Consider the following 15,893-nt stretch of genomic DNA (forward strand, 5'->3'; position numbering starts at 1 on the left):
ATAGGCTTTATGTCATAGAGAATACAGGCTTTTGGGGACTGTATTGATCACAGATGGTATTTAAAACAAAGGCAGCCACATTTTCTCCATCTTCTCTATCTACAAAATAAACTTTCACTCTCAGCTTCTGTCTTCTTCCTCTTAAGTCTTATTTTGGACTTTATTTTTATTTATTTATTTCCATGATTTTTATTTCTACTTTGCACATTGTTCCACTGCACATCTACCATTCCAGTGTTTTACTTGCTATATTGTATTTACTTCGCCACCTTTTCTTTTGCCTTTACCTCCCTTATCTCACCTCATTTGCTCACATTGTATATAGACTTATTTTTCTACTGTATTATTGACTGTATGTTTGTTTTACTCCATGTGTAACTCTGTGTTGTTGTATGTCTCGAACTGCTTTGCTTTATCTTGGCCAGGTCACAGTTGTAAATGAGAACTTGTTCTCAACTTGCCTACCTGGTTAAATAAAGGTGAAATCATTTTTTTTATATATTTTTTTTATAAAACAACTATTAAAACTTCACTTTCATGAGATGAACAAATTCAATGTTTTTTTCTCCTTTCCGTAAATTAATTCTGCATTCATAGAATTGGAATTGACTTTTAATCGGCTTGATTCACAAACAAAACATGTGGTATCCAGTATCCTTTGATTGTCTCCTTTCTGTTCACATAACCTCTCAGTTGTCTCACCCAACAATACACCATCTTCTAGTTCCATCCAACCTATCCCAGAGAGCAGTCTAGAACACAGCCTAGAACCCAGTCTTGAACCAAGAGAACCCAAGCATGCCACCGCATTCTCACAAACAATACCCCCACCCAACACTTACGTGACGCCAATTCATCTCTGTGAAACTAGGCTTCTGACAGAACAGAGCATAATTGGGAAATGCTATTTTAATTTCCCTTCGCTCCCACACACACCTTCTAGCTCCGTCCAACCTATCCCAGAGAGCAGTCTAGAACCCAGAGCCAGAGAACCCAAGCGTCCTACATGCCATCATGTTCTCACAAACAATGGTCCACCCCAAGTAAACTCTTACGTGACGCCAATTCATCTCTGTGAAGCTATGCTTCGGAAAGAACAGAATTGGGAAATGTGATTTCTTTTTCATTTAGTTTTATTCCTCCCAAACCCCCCACCCCCCTCGTGCAGAATGTCGGGGGGGGGGGGTTGTTGGGTTGTTGGGATTAGGAATCGATTACGAAGAAATTGGACTGTAGGGCTGGCTACGTCTCGCAGGGGCGCTGGCCTGGCCGCAGGATGATTACAGTATTTACAGAACATCCCGGTGGCCAGCTTGTTTGCCAGGGATTAGAGGCAAAGAAATGAATCATATTTTTAAGTCCTAAGTGTATCTGTGTCTCCCGCTCTGTCCCACTCTGTCTCTGTGCTTTACTAGTCCATATGCTGCTCCCAGGGATTACCATGGGGGAGGTTCTGGTCCTCTCGTCTGTTTCCTCCATCGCTCTACTCCTCTTTCTCATCTCTTATCCATCTCCTTACTTTTCATCTCTCTTTCCTCTCCTGCCTCGTTTCTCATTTCTCATATCTCTTTATCCCTCTCTCTATTCCTCCCTCTCCTATTTTTCTTTATCATCTCTCTGCTCCCTGACTATAGACGCGTAAATTAATAGAGGGGCAGTGTGTACCCTAGCAGTTAAGAGTGTTGGGCCAGTAACCAAAAGGTCACTGGTTCGAATCACCAAGCTGCTACCGTGGAAAATAGGATGGCAATTAACTCTCAACAACAACAACTGCTCCGGTGATGTCGACTACGGCAGCCCCACGCACCTCTCTGATTCAGAGGATGCATTCAGTTGTGCAACTGACTAGATATCTCCTTCCCTAATCTGCACTATCTTTGGGGTATCCTTACCATCTTACCATCTATGTCAGGGGTTCCCACATTTTTTTCACTCAGGCCCCCCTTCCAGCATTGGGTAACATCCCACACCCTCCTCCTGCGTGCATGCGTCATGTCTATTTCTATGGGAACAAGCACTGTTCATGACACAAACTGTTCACACCCCTCTTGTCGGTGGAGAAGAACATTTGACATGTTTAAAGTTTATTTCCTGCAATTCTACACATTTTGTCATGGAGTGTAGTGAGAATGTTGCCTTTTTAAAACATATTTTCTGCTATTCTACACATATTGCCATGGCTAATGTGTGTTCATGTGACAGTTGAGTGACTCAAACATTACAACAAAATCTATTTGGCTAAAAAGCCTAGCTAAAAAAAATGTTAGCTGACACGGTGTAGTTGATCTGGATATTACTTACAGGTTATAAATAGCTCTAAGGTCTGCGATGACTGACATGACAAGAGGAAAACTGATGGTGCACAACCCAATTTAGAAATGGCACCTTGTGGATTCTATAATTACAACTTTCAAGAGTAAACTGAAGGCTGACTGAGTTCCTTAAAAAATATGATATATATATATATATATATATATATACAGTACCAGTTTGGACACACCTACTCATTCAAGGGTTTTTCTTAATTTTTTACTATTTTCTAATAGTGAAGACATCAAACTATGAAATAACACATGGAATCATGTTGTAACCAAAAAAGTGTTAAACAAATCCAAATATATTTTATATTTGAGATTTTTCAAAGTAGCCACCCTTTGCCTTTATGGCAGCTTTGTACACTCTTGACATTCTGGCCTTAGCAAGTCTCTTCTTGGTGTCCTTTAGTAGTGGTTTCTTTGCAGCAATTCGACCAAGGGCTGATTCACGCAGTCTCCATTGAACAGTTGATGTTGAGATGTGTCTCTTACTTGAATGCTGTGAATCATTTATTTGGGCTGCAATCTGAGGTGTAGATAACTCTAAGGAATTTATCTTCTACAGCAGAGGGAACTCTGGGTCTTCCTTTCCTGTGGTGGTCCTCATGAAAGACAGTTTCATCATAGCACTTGATGGTTTTTGTGACTGCACTTGAAGAAACCTTCAAAGTTCTTGAAAATTTCCGGATTGACTGAACTTCATCTCTTAAAGTAATGATGGACTGTCGTTTCTCTTTGCTTATTTGAGCTGTTCTTGCCACAGTAATGAACATGGTATTTAACCAAATAGGGATATCTTCTGTTTATCACTCCTATCTTGTCACAACACAACTGAATGGCTCAAATGCATTAAGAAGGGGAAAAATCCACAAATGAACTTTTAACGAGGCACACCTGTTAATTGAAATGCATTCCAGGTGACTACCTCATGAAGCTGGATGAGAGAATGCCAAGCATGTGCAAAGCTGTCATCAAGGCAAAGGGTGGCTATTTGTATATATAATCTATGTAACTCTGTGGACATCGTGTTGAAATGCGAAGATCTACTGAGCAAGAATATTATTCACCAAGGAGATTTTCATCTGAACAGAGACGCTGTGCTATTACAGTCCTAAAACAAACTGACCCAAATATGTCAATGGGTTCATATTCAGAAATAGTCTTGAGTAAGAGAGCTGATTGATGATTGGTTTGGTCTTTTAGATAATAATGAATAAGGTTACATGGACAGGAAGGACCCTGATCCTAAATCAGCACTCCTACTCTGAGATGCTTTGTGAATACGGTCCCAGATATTTGTTTAACCTGCATTGGTCTTTTTACAACCTATTGTCCAGTGCACTTTTCATAACACAGGTCTAGCTGACCTTACTGACAAAACACATGGACATATATGTCAGCCATCCAAATCCCTACCTCTCTCATGTCTCTGCTTTGGGAGGTTCAACAATTGGCCCCCACAATCTTAGGCCTACTTCTAATTTGTTTCTACTCTGTTCTTTCTCCTCTCAACATCTCCCCTCTCAACCTTTTGCATGGATTAGAGTAGTGTCCCTGGACGTCACATTTCTATCCCACTCTGTGTATGTACGACAGATACTTTACCTCCTGCTCTCTTTGCAGGGATACAACAGGATAACACATGTAAGAGTGGGAAAGTGATCTAGAAGAGGCCTGCAATCTTAATAGTTGCTTCATTCTTATTGGTTGGATGATTAACTTCTTATGGCTGCAGGGGCAGTATTGAGTAGCTTGGATGAAAGGTGCCCAGAGTAAACGGCCTGCTCCTCAGTCTCAGTTGCTAATATATGCATGTATTAGTAGTATTGGATAGAAAACACTTTGAAGTTTCTAAAACTGTTTGAATGATGTCTGTGAGTATAACAGAACTCATGGCAGGCAAAAACCTGAGAAGAAATCCAAACAGGAAGTGAGAAATCTGAGGTTGGTCGATTTTCAACCCAGGCCCTATTGAATTCACAGTGAGATATGAATGAAGTTGCACTTCTTAGGGCTTCCACTAGATGTCAGCCGTCTTTAGAAACTTGAATGAGGCTTCTACTGTGTTGTGGGACTGAATACAGTGCCTTGCGAAAGTATTCGGCCCCCTTGAACTTTGCGACCTTTTGCCACATTTCAGGCTTCAAACATAAAGATATAAAACTGTATTTTTTTGTGAAGAATCAACAACAAGTGGGACACAATCATGAAGTGGAACGACATTTATTGGATATTTCAAACTTTTTTAACAAATCAAAAACTGAAAAATTGTTCAGCCCCTTTACTTTCAGTGCAGCAAACTCTCTCCAGAAGTTCAGTGAGGATCTCTGAATGATCCAATGTTGACCTAAATGACTAATGATGATAAATACAATCCACCTGTGTGTAATCAAGTCTCCGTATAAATGCACCTGCACTGTGATAGTCTCGGAGGTCCGTTAAAAGCGCAGAGAGCATCATGAAGAACAAGGAACACACCAGGCAGGTCCGAGATACTGTTGTGAAGAAGTTTAAAGCCGGATTTGGATACAAAAATATTTCCCAAGCTTTAAACATCCCAAGGAGCACTGTGCAAGCGATAATATTGAAATGGAAGGAGTATCAGACCACTGCAAATCTACCAAGACCTGGCCGTCCCTCTAAACTTTCAGCTCATACAAGGAGAAGACTCTGGATGAACTGCAGAGATCTACAGCTGAGGTGGGAGACTCTGTCCATAGGACAACAATCAGTCGTATATTGCACAAATCTGGCCTTTATGGAAGAGTGGCAAGAAGAAAGCCATTTCTTAAAGCTATCCATAAAAAGTGTCATTTAAAGTTTGCCACAAGCCACCTGGGAGACACACCAAACATGTGGAAGAAGGTGCTCTGGTCAGATGAAACCAAAATTGAACTTTTTGGCAACAATGCAAAATGTTATGTTTGGTGTAAAAGCAACACAGCTCATCACCCTGAACACACCATCCCCACTGTCAAACCTGGTGGTGGCAGCATCATAGTTTGGGCCTGCTTTTCTTCAGCAGGGACAGGGAAGATGGTTACAATGTATGGGAAGATGGATGGAGCCAAATACAGGACCATTCTGGAAGAAAACCTGATGCAGTCTGCAAAAGACCTGAGACTGGGACGGAGATTTGTCTTCCAACAAGACAATGATCCAAAACATAAAGCAAAATCTACAATGGAATGGTTCAAAAATAAACATATCCAGGTGTTAGAATGGCCAAGTCAAAGTCCAGACCTGAATCCAATCGAGAATCTGTGGAAAGAACTGAAAACTGCTGTTCACAAATGCTCTCCATCCAACCTCACTGAGCTCGAGCTGTTTTGCAAGGAGGAATGGGAAAAAATTTCAGTCTCTCGATGTGCAAAACTGATAGAGACATACCCCAAGCGACTTACAGCTGTAATCGCAGCAAAAGGTGGCGCTACAAAGTTCCTTGTTCTTCATGATGCTCTCTGAGCTTTTAACGGACCTCTGAGACTATCACAGTGCAGGTGCATTTATACGGAGACTTGATTACACACAGGTGGATTGTATTTATCATCATTAGTCATTTAGGTCAACATTGGATCATTCAGAGGTCCTCACTGAACTTCTGGAGAGAGTTTGCTGCACTGAAAGTAAAGGGGCTGAACAATTTTTCAGTTTTTGATTTGTTAAAAAAGTTTGAAATATCCAATAAATGTTGTTCCACTTCATGATTGTGTCCCACTTGTTGTTGATTCTTCACAAAAAAATACAGTTTTATATCTTTATGTTTGAAGCCTGAAATGTGGCAAAAGGGCGCAAAGTTCAAGGGGGCCGAATACTTTCGCAAGGCACTGTAAGAGCTGAATGAGTCAGGTTACTGGCAGAGAGTCATTTCCTGGTCATGCGCATTCCACATGATATCGACCTGCGTTCCATTGCTCCTCTACACACGAAGGAATTCTCCGGTTGGAACTTTATTGAAGATTTGTGATAAAAACATCCTAATGATTGATTCTATACTTAGTTTGAAATGTTTCTTCGACCTGTAATATAACTTTTTGAACTTTTTGTCCGAAGTAATGCTCGACCTGCACGAGCGTTTGGATATGTATAACTAACGCGCTAACAAAAGTAGCTACTTGGACATAAATAACGGACATTATTGAACAAATCGAGCATTTATTGTGGAACTAGGATTCCTGGGAGCGCATTCTGATGAAGATCATCAAAGGTAAGGGAATATTTATAATGTGATTTCCTGTGTCTGTTGACTCCAACATGGCGGCTAATTTTATTATTTTTCTGAGCGCATTATATCAGCGTCACGTTTCGTTTGTGCGCTTTATTGTTTTTGTTCTTTGAGTTTTTCTCTTTCTAATTAAAAGGATGGAAACATACTACGCTGCATCTTGGTCCACTCCTTATAATGATCGTGACAGTGCAATGTGGTTGGCATGCTGCTGTTCATTGCACACTGATAGGATTGTGTTCTTACTTTGTTTGGGCACATTTTTATACGCGTGGTTATTATGTGAGCATTTATGTACCCGTTTTAAAAGAGGAACGTTGCATATTTTATTTGTGTGTCAACAGAGTGAATTCCTTTTTTCAGCATGTGAACTGGATCCAATCAGTGTGTAGGGATAATCTTTAATTCCACTGGAGTCTTTGATTAAATGTTATTTTCTTAGACAATTAAGTTATGCTACCCCTAGTAGTAGAACTGTATCCATCCGTCTTTTAGCCTGTTGTGAAGCTCAATGTATTGGAATATGACCATAAAACACAAAGACCCCACAGACTTTCTTCAGTTGTTTAATGTCTTAAAACTAAATATCTGTCCCATGTAGAGTTGGGGAAACACACAAGAGATATGTCTGATATACTAAAGAGGGTGAGTCATTCGTATCAGGACACAAAAAAAAAGCATATATTAGAATGCAAATATTGAAAGTATACAATCAAGAACTATACACAGTATTATATCCTATCACCACTAACTGTATTGGAAAGAGCCCTGAGTTTGAAAAACGCTGTTCAGAAAAGACGAGACCAGAAAACTGAAATTAAAAAAATATATATTGCTAGTCTTGTAGAAATTAGGAGTGAAGTTGCGTGGTGTGTCTGTGTAACACATTGTTGGTGCCAGACATGATTGCATTTTCAAGTAAAGTTTAATATTTACAAAAAGAACAAAATAAACAGAATAATAGCAATATTCATAAGAGCTGTGGAATTAATAATAATTATAATTATATTAATAATGATAATATTAACGTCAAACAAATTACCACAATTGTACTTCAAAGGACGCACAAATTTAAAGAAACATAAAATGTTAGAGTCTAATACAAAAAAAGATGAAACGATACATCAACACAAAATGGTACCCCTCGCTCCTTTACAGGTAACAACTGAGAGAAGCTCCGTGCTTTCTGTGCAAGGGTAGCGCAGTCATGGCCAGACCCTTCCCTTTCTACTGTTGAGTCTTCTCTCCTGCAAATATCTCATTGTAACGGTAAATTCGGCAACAGGGTTTGTTAAGTCATTAAGGGAAAATGTTGTATTTAAGTGACGTAATCATCATAGTCGTCCACCCTCCCCCAACAAACACAGAGTTGGATAGAAACGCAAAGGCTACACATTGGTCATCCTTGCAGATCCCAGAATGCCTTGTGCCCAGATGTGATTCATTCCATGATGGGTGCTTAAAGACAAGAGGTCTGTTACTAACCCTATAGCCCTAACCCTGCCCCTCTTTCTTACCCCCCTTCACTCTAACACACTGTCTGCCGAGGGTCCCCTCCCTTCAAAGCTACTGGGGGAAAAGGATACAACAATAGCCTATGGTCTCTACTTGACAGTACCAAAGGTTATCCTTGCTTTACCCATCCCGTCTTGCTTATTGAGAAACACATGCACGTCTGTGTGTCTGTCTGTGTGTCTGCCTGTGTGTCTGCCTGTGTGTCTGCCTGTGTGTCTGTCTGTGTGTCTGCCTGTGTGTCTGTCTGTGTGTCTGTCTGTGTGTCTGTCTGTGTGTCTGTCTGTGTGTCTGCCTGTGTGTCTGCCTGTGTGTCTGTCTGTGTGTCTGTCTGTGTGTCTGTCTGTGTGTCTGTCTGTGTGTCTGCCTGTGTGTCTGCCTGTGTGTCTGTCTGTGTGTCTGTCTGTGTGTCTGCCTGTGTGTCTGTCTGTGTGTCTGTCTGTGTGTCTGTCTGTGTGTCTGTCTGTGTGTCTGTCTGTGTGTCTGTCTGTGTGTCTGTCTGTGTGTCTGTCTGTGTGTCTGCCTGTGTGTCTGTCTGTGTGTCTGTCTGTGTGTCTGTCTGTGTGTCTGTGTGTGTGTCTGTCTGTGTGTCTGCCTGTGTGTCTGTCTGTGTGTCTGCCTGTGTGTCTGTCTGTGTGTCTGTCTGTGTGTCTGCCTGTGTGTCTGCCTGTGTGTCTGTCTGTGTGTCTGTCTGTGTGTCTGTCTGTGTGTCTGCCTGTGTGTCTGTCTGTGTGTCTGTCTGTGTGTCTGTCTGTCTCTGTGTGTCTGCCTGTGTGTCTGTCTGTGTGTCTGTCTGTGTGTCTGTCTGTGTGTCTGTCTGTGTGTCTGCCTGTGTGTCTGTCTGTGTGTCTGTCTGTGTGTCTGTCTGTGTGTCTGCCTGTGTGTCTGTCTGTGTGTCTGTCTGTGTGTCTGCCTGTGTGTCTGTCTGTGTGTCTGTCTGTGTGTCTGTCTGTGTGTCTGCCTGTGTGTCTGTCTGTGTGTCTGTCTGTGTGTCTGTCTGTGTGTCTGTCTGTGTGTCTGTCTGTGTGTCTGCCTGTGTGTCTGTCTGTGTGTCTGTCTGTGTGTCTGCCTGTGTGTCTGCCTGTGTGTCTGTTTGGCTCCAGGATCTCTGTTCACCAAATATGAAAAGCAGCTTCATAACAAAAATAAACCCTAAAACAAATGACAGAGGGAAAAAGAAAACAACGTTGTCCCCATTGGAGTCAGTCTCCACCTCTGGCTGGAACTCCCTCTGTTTGTTCAATATCAAATTCAAGGCAGAGTCATTTTCTTCATTACAATGGACACAACTTTCAATTGTTCTGAAGTAATGACAAAAATAACCGCTGTATCAAATTTGGTCAAAAGTCAAGGCCAGCCCACCCATCTTGGGGATTGAATTCCACTTTTCCTTTTCCTTTCTAGTTTTCAGTTACCATTAAGCACAACAAGACCACTAAAGGAGTGACAGATCTTGTTCAGAAATCAACTTGGGGTTGACTATCAGCTACCTGAACGATGGGATCCATTGCAACCAATATTTGAATCTTCTTTTTTCTATTTTCTTCTCTTTTTAAATCAATTGTTCATTCTCTCCATCAAATGTATACCCCATTCATCCTTCAAGTTGCAATCTCTGTTCATTTGGTCCACAAAACCCTGATTATGGAATACAAGAATGGACCTGTGTCAATGATGCAGTTTTTTTTCTAAATGTAATCATCAAATTATAAATGTATTTCATTTCATTCTACAGGTATTGCTTTCAATAGTGTGGTATGTAGTCCTTTTTAATAAAATCGGTTTTCAATTTTAGTATCTCAATTATCTTTTTACATGTTGATTTGTTTGTCATCAATTCTATATGACTATCTTTATTACTTTAATGTCCCATTGATTGTGCATTCTCACATTGATAATGCTGTATTGATTGGATATGATATATTTGACAATATTGATTGGATATAATAGATTGATTGGATTGATTGAATATAATAGATTTGATGTGATCAGTGATTTCTTGTCACCTTCCCAACAATCACAAAGTCCAACATCAATGCTTCCACATTGCTTTCCATAACACAAGAAATAATGACATATTACTCAGTCAATGAGTTCATGGACTGAAATGATTAGTTGACCATCTATGTGTCCAAGTCTTTAACACTGAATGGAATGGGAGCTTCTCCTGGCTGGTCCCTTCCTTACCTCCTCCCCCCTACAAGACCTGGAACTTCCAGGAGTTCTGGTCTTTGTAGTCCAGGCAGTCAGCTGCGTTGAAGTTGAGTTTCCAGGAGGCAGCTTGGTCCTTGTAGTCCAGGCAGTCGACGGCCCCGAAGCCCAGCGAGGAGGCTGTGTAGCCCTGTGAGGACAAAGAGGGGGACTGGCTTAGGTGCCCACCCATAGAGGTGATGGGGCTGAGGGCGCCCCCTGTGGCGGAGAGCTGTGAGTGCATGGGGGACAGGTAGGAGCTGCAGTCCAGGCCAGTGAAGTAAGAGGATGAGCCAGCGTAGCTCTGGGTGTAGGCCGGGGCCTGGGTGTAGGTCATGGGGTAGGCAGAGGAGCGCTGCATGCAGGGCGTGGTGGAGGCTGACAGGGGGTCTGGCAGCGGGGAGATGGAGGCAGGGCTCCAAATGGACACGGTCGCGTTGGCACTGCTGGAGCTGGGGGTGATGGCGGTGCCAAGGGGAAGGGGTGCTGGACTGTAGGACCCGTTGGTGTTAGCACTGGCCTCAGAGTTGGCCTCCCGGGCTGGAGAGGCCTTCTTCTTAGGTGGACGAGGTTTAGACTGGCCCGTGCTCTGCTGTGCCTGCTGGCGGCATTTAGCACGACGGTTCTTGAACCATACCTGTGGAGGAGCACGTGGTGAGTTCTCAGACAACTCAGCTCCCATTCTGGCCAAACAATCACTGACGTTTTGTAAATTGACAATTGAACCACTTTCATTTTTGCAAGATAATTTAAACAATTCTAGTGGGCATTTATGCATGAGAGTATATAGCATGTTTATTACCTGTACACGAGACTCTGGTAGGTTGATCTTAAGGGCCACTTCTTCTCTCATGAAGATGTCGGGGTAGCGGGTCTTGGAAAACAGTGCCTCCAGGATGTCCAACTGCGCGCGCGTAAACGTGGTCCTTTCCCGACGCTGCTTTCTGGGGATGTCTAAAATACACACACACACACACACACACACACACACACACACACACACACACACACACACACACAAATATTATTTTTCCTATATTTCGTTTCATCATATATTTGTTTTTGTGAGCCTTTTCCCCCTTGACTATTGCTTTCAAATGGAACACGAGAAAAAGAGACAGGAACAAATTAACTGTAAATCACTTGTTTGGTGTTTGGTCAAATTGCCAAGTTAAATAATAGTCTAAATTAAATAAGTCTCATTTACAATTTAATTCGTGTATATTCGTGTAATATAATTGTACTAGTAAGTAGTTACACTGAGGCATAAATTATGTTCTCTACGAAAATATATAATGTATATTCAGGGGTGCTTTGTTTCCAATGTTATAGAAAATAAATATATGGCTCTGGCCTTCACATGTAATATCATGGATAATTCAGCCAGAAGTCGTTTCGTTTGTTACATCATTAGATAAACAACAATACAGTTCAAAATCTAGTTGTTTTAAAATTGGTCAAAAATGTATCGTTCCCTTTATGTAAAAAAAAATGTATCGTTCCCTTTATGTAAAAAAAATGTATCGTTCCCTTTATGTAAAAAAAATGTATCGTTCCCTTTATGTAAAAAAAAATGTGTTCTTTAATGTTCGAGTGTTTTATTAACTTTAATTAGAATATTTAACATTATCCATTGATTCAGATATACTTTGTGGCTTTATAAAACATAAACAAATACTAAATAAAATACATTTGATAAAGGGAACGAAATGTATCTTGATAAAAACATGTATCTTTTCACAGGAAGTTAGGTCTTAGTGAATTAGACTGGTGATCATAACGCATGGCCCTGGATCAATCATTGAACAAAAAAACACACATTTTCATACAAATAGTTGTTAGGCCTACCACTTACACATCAAGTAAATAGGTCATCTCATTTTAAAGCTATCATTTTACTCCTAGTCCCTTCAAACAAGTTACTATGGACGTTCCCCATATCTTTAAAAATATAAACAAACATGCCGTTTTTGTGTGAGCAAATGTGAGCAAAAGGCATTTCCATTTGAAACAACGATGACCGTCGAAATTTGGTTAGCTAAATCAGCTAAGAATAAAATATGGAGATATATTATGCACAATTCGCTGTCATAAGTCTAACAATAAGAACGAAAACAACATAATGGGGGTTCGTTGTGCACCGATCCTTTTACGCACTCGTTGCGCATGGATAGGTTAGCAGTACCGCTTGGAATTCCGGCTGGATTCTGCCCGTTTTTCCATCATATAAAGTGCAATTGTTGAGACAAACATTTCTAAAACATGAAAAAGTTGAAAATATGACTTACTTGGGTATCCGACGGCAGAATGTAGTAGATCCATGCCCGGGCCAGACAGAGTTAACCCGTTCACGGCGTAATGAGGCTGCTTAATGTAGGACATCATGCCTGTGCCGGCTTTAAAACGCTCCCTCACCCTCTCTCTCTCTTACACTCAGGCCGGGGGCCGGGTCTTCTGCTATTCTCCAGGGGGTCTCTCTCTCTCTCTCTCTTTCCTCTCTCTCTCTCTCTCTCTCTCTCTCTATGTCCCTCCCTCTCTCTCTTTCTCTCAGTCACTTGTTTTTCTTTATATCTTTCGATCGGATTTTTGTTTTGTTTTCCTATTTTGTTGCTGACCCTGTCGCAGTATGTTGCCAACTTTTGAGGCTACAGTAGCACCTGTGCCCGCCGGTAGAGTGAAGGTGCAGGGCGCCGGTAGAGTGCAGGTGCAGGGCGCCGGTACTCCTTGTCTGCTGCCTTCACACCTATTGATCAAACTGTTTCAAGGCACAGCTGTTCAATTGGTATTGTGGTGCCGGTGTATTGTTTCAATTTCACTTACAAAGTAACCTGAAAGCAATAATTAAACACACTAACCAATGGTATGATCACAGTTTTAAGTGTGATAAACCTTTCAATCCACGTGCGCTTTCGAAGTGCTCATCGGCGTCAAGAAGTGACTGTATGCTTCCTTATTCTTCCCTTGTCAGATCTAGTGTTCCCTCGACTGAGCTCGAGCCTGTTGAAGTCTGTTGAAGCAAAGAGGATCAAGTCGTGCCTCCGGTGAGTGGCGATAAGCTTGGGTGAGAACGCGGAACTGAGCGAACCAAGAAAGAAGTTGGCTAATTAGAGTGAAGTTCTTGCGCGGAGTAGACTCTGACCCCTCCCTCTCTCTTGTCTCTATCTCTCTCTCTCTCCCTGTCCTGACACACACAGGCTTTGCACTTTGTTGGATTTGATTGTCTTTCTTTTCTCCGCACACCATGCACATTCATCCAGTGATATAAAACAACAGTTTGATTTGTGTAGGCTCAAGAACAACAGGTGGACACAAATCATATTGAACACTGGCGAGACAAACTGATTTACGCTGTTATTTTTCGAATCTCCTTAAAAGAGGAAACATTGGTATAACAATTTTTTATAAAAACGTACAGTAACTGCATAGCTTACCAATCCACTTAACCAAAACAAATAGAATGTTACACTCATTCATGACAGTTAAATTGTACAATTAAATAGATGTGCAACTCATAATTTCTGAGTAGCCAATACGTTTTGTGTGTTATGAGAGTCCGTTTTGAATTGTTAAAGACAAAAGGACAAGCTAGCAACTCTGTTCAAGTCATTTTCCTGGAGGCGAAGAGGACCTTTAGGAGTTGAACAGCAGTGCTGCACTGTCAGGGAAAGCTTGATAGCCATCAAAGAGTACATCTGTATCGAATCTCTTGTCTTGTTTGGAGAGAGCAGATTTAATACATTTTACACCGCTTTTAAAATACAGAAATAATTGGGCGATGTAGTCTGAGTGAGGAAGTTCAAGGGATAGAAGGGAATGGGGGTGGGTGGGTGTACAAGCAGGATTAAAACTACACAAAGGCCGCGTTGTTCTCTACTAAAACCCCTACTGATCCCCAACATACTCCCTCTTTTACTATTCATCTTTCTGTAGTAATAATAATAACAATAATACTAGTTAGAATTATGATGATAATAATAATAATAATAATGGTATGATGTTATTTGTTATAATATTATAATTAACAGGGATAACAGTGCATCTTATTATTGTCTATCAACATAGTAACATGGTAACAACTGTATGGTCATGACTGTGCGTTAAAGCTCAGAGTCTCTTGTGGCATTTCATTCCAAATAAGTGGATGAGTTATTACAGACAAACTTTGCAGAAGTCTATTTAAATTGAACTCGTTCGCCCATGCCCCTCTGCGATTTTAATTATACATATATGGTTTGATAGATCGTATCATCTGTTATGGTGTAAAACAATGTTAAAGCGCAATGCCACGTGTTGTTTAGTTGGGACTGAGAACATTCCGTTGCTGTAGGTTACTATGTCCAGTGTTTTTATTCGTTGCAGAAATCTACCCAGGAGATCCAAATGGCCTGTCGAAAGTTTTGCCGGTGCATTTCTTTAAATACGACGAGTTGTTGTCCATCCTGCGATTGTTGACCTGTGCCTCATCCTATCCCTGTGGCCAGACAATTTCACAGTGTCCAAAGCCGATTCCTTGCTCTTGTTAATTGAATCGGATTTCTTATAGTTTAAAATCCACACAGACCCATGTACTGCCGAAACTGTATAAGGGGTTTATCTGAATCTGTAAAGCCACGAGATATAAAGAGAGAGAGACTATACCCGCATGTTGAACATTTTAAATCTCAAATAAACGTCTTTACCTGCGGCATCTGCCGGTGCGCACAGCGTGAGTATGTGTGTTGTTTTAACCGTCCAATTTTGGAATATTTGTTTCAAGAGGCCACATCACCTGCTCAACTAGGCTATCAGGTATGGTTTTGGTCTTTTCATTTTTAAATAGATAAGATCGAAAGCTGGCGATCGAAATAGCCTATTATTTGTAAATATGACAAGAAGCGCAACAGTCGATGGTTCAAGACTTCAAACTACGTGTGAGTACTTTCTGAGAAGCAAAACCAAGAGCGCGTGTCAGAGTAGGCCTACACGCGCACTTAGACATGCACAGGTTCGTTTGCCTGTCTAGTTCTCGCTCTCTTACCATTCCTTCAGTACAATTTTAGTAGGCCTATATGCTTTTATGCGTTGGGAGAAAGAATTAACACTTACAAAACCTTTTAAAATATAGAATTTCACATAAATTATGTACGTTTTTCCACGCATTTCCTGATTGTATATTATTTAACCATGATCAAACCATTAGCCTATCCAAAGACAACCAAATGATATCCATAAAATTATTACTTTTGTTTAGGTATATTTCCATGCCCAACATTGAACATTGCAAACTTTAACAACATATTCATATACACAGAACGCTAAGCTTCCTTTTTTCAGAATTATTATTTTTTTGGTTTATGGTTTTGTTGCATAAAATGCTAAATTTACCCAATTGATTTATCGAATTTATTCGATAAAACGGAAAGACACACTCTCGTTAATGGTGTTTGTGTTTGACCTACACTAGCCTATTTCTTCATTCTTTTTTGTACTAAAATTGTGTTTAAAACGGAAGACATTCTAAATACCAAACAAATATAGCCTACAAATTGTGCATGACGAACCACTGCATTTTGAGACATTTGGTAGTAGCCTATCATTAATATATTTCTAGTCTTCCAGAAAATTGTAAACCGGTAACAATTTAATTTCTGAAAGTATTGCTGTTAAATAAC

At 40.7% G+C, this 15,893-nt stretch overlaps 1 protein-coding gene across 1 annotated transcript; it reads right to left on the reverse strand.

Annotated features, from left to right (window-relative positions):
• Positions 1-7,090: 7,090 nt before the first annotated feature.
• On the reverse strand, positions 7,091-13,327 carry LOC139386110 (homeobox protein otx5-like). Its single transcript, XM_071131539.1, has 4 exons — positions 12,531-13,327; positions 11,045-11,196; positions 9,122-10,879; positions 7,091-8,227 (listed from the first exon to the last, which is right to left on the reverse strand). Exons 1-3 carry the CDS (start codon positions 12,625-12,627, stop codon positions 10,250-10,252), a joined length of 879 nt encoding a protein of 292 aa, XP_070987640.1. The 5' UTR covers positions 12,628-13,327; the 3' UTR covers positions 7,091-8,227; positions 9,122-10,249.
• Positions 13,328-15,893: the final 2,566 nt, after the last annotated feature.

This window comes from Oncorhynchus clarkii, chromosome 27 (genome assembly GCF_045791955.1).
Source record: "Oncorhynchus clarkii lewisi isolate Uvic-CL-2024 chromosome 27, UVic_Ocla_1.0, whole genome shotgun sequence".
In the NCBI taxonomy this organism is placed as follows: Eukaryota; Metazoa; Chordata; class Actinopteri; order Salmoniformes; family Salmonidae; genus Oncorhynchus; species Oncorhynchus clarkii.

Excerpts from the sequence above, each read along its gene's own strand:
- LOC139386110 (XM_071131539.1), bottom strand. The coding sequence starts at position 12,627 with ATGATGTCCTACATTAAGCAGCCTCATTACGCCGTGAACGGGTTAACT. Across the intron at positions 11,197-12,530 it reads TTCTGCCGTCGGATACCCAA|ACATCCCCAGAAAGCAGCGT; the intron begins GTAAGTCATATT and ends TGTGTATTTTAG. Across the intron at positions 10,880-11,044 it reads TACCAGAGTCTCGTGTACAG|GTATGGTTCAAGAACCGTCG; the intron begins GTAATAAACATG and ends GCTCCTCCACAG.